This window comes from Coptis chinensis, chromosome 9 (genome assembly GCF_015680905.1).
Source record: "Coptis chinensis isolate HL-2020 chromosome 9, ASM1568090v1, whole genome shotgun sequence".
Classification (NCBI taxonomy): domain Eukaryota; kingdom Viridiplantae; phylum Streptophyta; class Magnoliopsida; order Ranunculales; family Ranunculaceae; genus Coptis; species Coptis chinensis.
The window spans coordinates 56023615-56026584 of NC_141464.1; the positions used below are offsets into that span (position 1 = coordinate 56023615).

Genomic DNA, 2970 nt, shown 5'->3' on the forward strand with positions numbered 1-2970 from the left:
ATCCTGAATGGCAACGTATTTCTTTAGGCAAAGTTATTCCGAATAGCAAATAACTTTCAGTCGTTTGCTCATTTATTATTACTATTTTTTTAAATTTGCATTCAAAAATTCTGTAGGATATAGTACATAAAGAAGTAGAGCAGCAAATTAAAACATGGTAATTAGGCCAACCTTGAGTTGTGTAGGCTTGCGGTGCGACACCAATCACACCATTGTACAGTTACCATTTTAAGTTATGATGTTATGACTACCATTTAATTACGTCTTGGTCACAGCATTATATTAATTCTTGAACAATCTCCAACTAAAAGTTCACCATTCCATAATTTCAAGACAAAGAACTAAAGGTAAAATGAAAAAGGGACAAGCAAAAGCACTAAAAGGAAAAAGAGAAGCCTAACATACACCGCCAATTAGACATCAAGCAAAACAAACCCATTATCTTGTGCCTCCCAAAATTAATTTTACAAAGAAAAAAATTAATCAGAGAAAAGAAAGAATTAATGTGCAGAACATACAAAAGAAACTAAAAATAAAATTACAAAATAATCAGCTACCACCATCTTAATCCCTTCAATCTTGCAAGTTTGCTAGTGGCTCACCTACAAAAATTGTGGGACATATTACCTTAATGTACAGGTTAGCAGATTATAGTCCAACCAATTACCCTCTTCCTTCAATTGAGAATTTGGTTTTCATTTTCCGTACAACCTTGGGTATCATTTGGCCTCGAGCCTGTCTTCTTAATACTTTGTTGATGATATACTTGTCTTAATCTCTCTATCTCCTTTCTCAATGCTTCTTGATGGGCTGCATTCGTCCAAGAACCATGATATGCAAGTTAGTTACCTTGGTTATACAAGCTTTAGCATGATTACATTTCCAAATTTAGATTCCATTTGGTTAAGCTAATAACACAATGGTTGTTCTACTTAATCATGTATTGGCCATGTGACTGATTTTTTTTATTATTATATTTAACAAATAATTAATCTCAAAACAAATAGACCAATTCTCGCAAACAATGTTCTAAAAATTGACCTAGGCGCCTGCTGATTCTCCTACCACTCTAAATGGTTAGGAAATTGGCTAGGCCGACTAGGCGATCTCAGAAGCGACCTAGGCTGTCTTGGCGAATTAGCTAGGGAAAAGAAAAGGCCTAATTAACCAGAAAGACTTACGGGCTGAAAGAACAAAAAAAAAAAGAGATATGACCTCTTGCTATACATAATATTCATAATTAAATGTGACTTATGAGTCGTTACCATCTTTAAAAAGCTTGTCTTGAGCAAGAGCTGCAATTCTTTGCTTCAGAGCACTGTTGTCGACATTAAGAACCAGGCGTTGATGGTCTAGAAATGCAACTCGAGGTGACAGTGTTGATACTTCGGTCTATATTCAACATTGAAAAAGACTGCAACTTAGTACAATTGAACCATATATGCGTAGAATGCAAATTAAATTAATTGAAACAGATCAGATACCTGCAATGACGTTACACTCCGTTCAAGCTCAGATATATATTGTAGCTTCCTCACCCGAGATCTCTGCGCTGATTGTCTGTTCGCTAAAATCCTAAACACCAAAAAACAAAAGGGAATTAATTTGATGGTCAAATAGTACATGACTTCACACTATCTGAAAATTTATTTATACAAATTGCATTACTTATCATACACCCTAACATAGAAATAAATGTAAGATATGAAAGAAATTGATACCTCTTGACCCTCTTTGGATCAATGACAGAATCCCCATTAGTAGTACAAGGTGCTGGAACTTGTGCTTGTGCATCTTGGTTACATGAACTCTGTACCTCCGCTGATTCATTCTTTATTTGTTGCTGATCTGATGGAGTTGGTTTCTCATCATTATTGCTATTATGATCTGATGGTGTTGAAGGATTCGACGAAGAAACCGTTTGTGGCATACTACCAGAAATGTCATCTGAAAACATAGACATAAGTTGGTCATCATCCAACCTCTCAAAATCATTATTACCATCACCACCCCTCAATGTAGCTGCATTATTTGTACATTCTTCAACAAATGGTGCTTCAAGAAATGCAATTGAGTCGCTCGCTGATCTACGATGAGCTCCACGCTTGACCGATGAAAAGTCGAGGAACTCATCAATCCAAGAATGCTGTTGATGAGTAGTATGGCTTGGGATTAAATTTGCCAAGGATGACATTTTCTGGTGAGGGAAATTAGACCAGTTGGGTATCATGTTTGGAACTTTGGGTGGTAACTGTGCCATTCTCTCTACCTAATTTCCAACACCAAATTTAAAGAGATATAGAAGAGAATGGAGAGCAAAAAACATGTAACTAAACTAAGTAATAACAAACAAACTAACCAACCAACCAACCAACCAACAAACCAACTTTTGTAACAAAACTCTTGGGAATGTTAAAGGGATAAGTGTCACAACAACAACAACATTATATAGGATTTTATCATGAACCCAAAAATCTCATTATTGTTGTTGTTGTTCACTCCATCTAATCTATGATCTATGTTCAATGTGGGTCTCTTTCTAATGTATCAAGGCCCAGAGGTTTTGGAGGGAATGGTCACATGGGGGATAGAGACAGCTAGCAACAGCTGGGGGGAAAGTTTTTGGTCTCAACGGTTTCACTCAAAAGTCGGATTTGTTTATTAACTGGAGGAATCCTCCACCACGTGCCGATGTGACCCTCCTCTTTTCATTTCAGGCTTATAATAGACTAACTATTATCTTAGACATTTTTTTTTGTTACATGTTTTAGATCGAATTAGTTGATTTGAACCATTTGATCTACCCATGATCCTGTCAAAATGTTGTCTCCAAATATCAGAACGGTTGCACCGGTACGGATCCTTTCGTAAGCACTGATCGATCTCTTATTAGTACGTTCGGCTTAGTCAAACTCGGTTCCCTTTTGGCTCGATTACGCTTCAATCGAGCTACTCACGCTCAACTCGTTT

The 2970-nt window shown here is 36.6% G+C and overlaps 1 protein-coding gene across 1 annotated transcript; it reads right to left on the reverse strand.

Annotated features, from left to right (window-relative positions):
- Positions 1-377: 377 nt before the first annotated feature.
- LOC147476834 (basic leucine zipper 34-like) lies at positions 378-2534 on the reverse strand. Its single transcript, XM_086582747.1, has 4 exons — positions 1722-2534; positions 1485-1575; positions 1266-1392; positions 378-810 (listed from the first exon to the last, which is right to left on the reverse strand). Exons 1-4 carry the CDS (start codon positions 2258-2260, stop codon positions 677-679), a joined length of 891 nt encoding a protein of 296 aa, XP_086438873.1. The 5' UTR covers positions 2261-2534; the 3' UTR covers positions 378-676.
- Between the last annotated feature and the right edge of the window lie 436 nt (positions 2535-2970).

What these genes read in the sequence shown, in the direction of transcription:
- LOC147476834 (XM_086582747.1), bottom strand. Translation starts at nt 2,260, where the DNA reads ATGGCACAGTTACCACCCAAAGTTCCAAACATGATACCCAACTGGTCT. An exon ending in GATCCAAAGAGGGTCAAGAG is followed by an intron (nt 1,576 to 1,721) that starts GTATCAATTTCT and finishes TTTGGTGTTTAG; the next exon opens with GATTTTAGCGAACAGACAAT. An exon ending in GGAGTGTAACGTCATTGCAG is followed by an intron (nt 1,393 to 1,484) that starts GTATCTGATCTG and finishes TGTTGAATATAG; the next exon opens with ACCGAAGTATCAACACTGTC.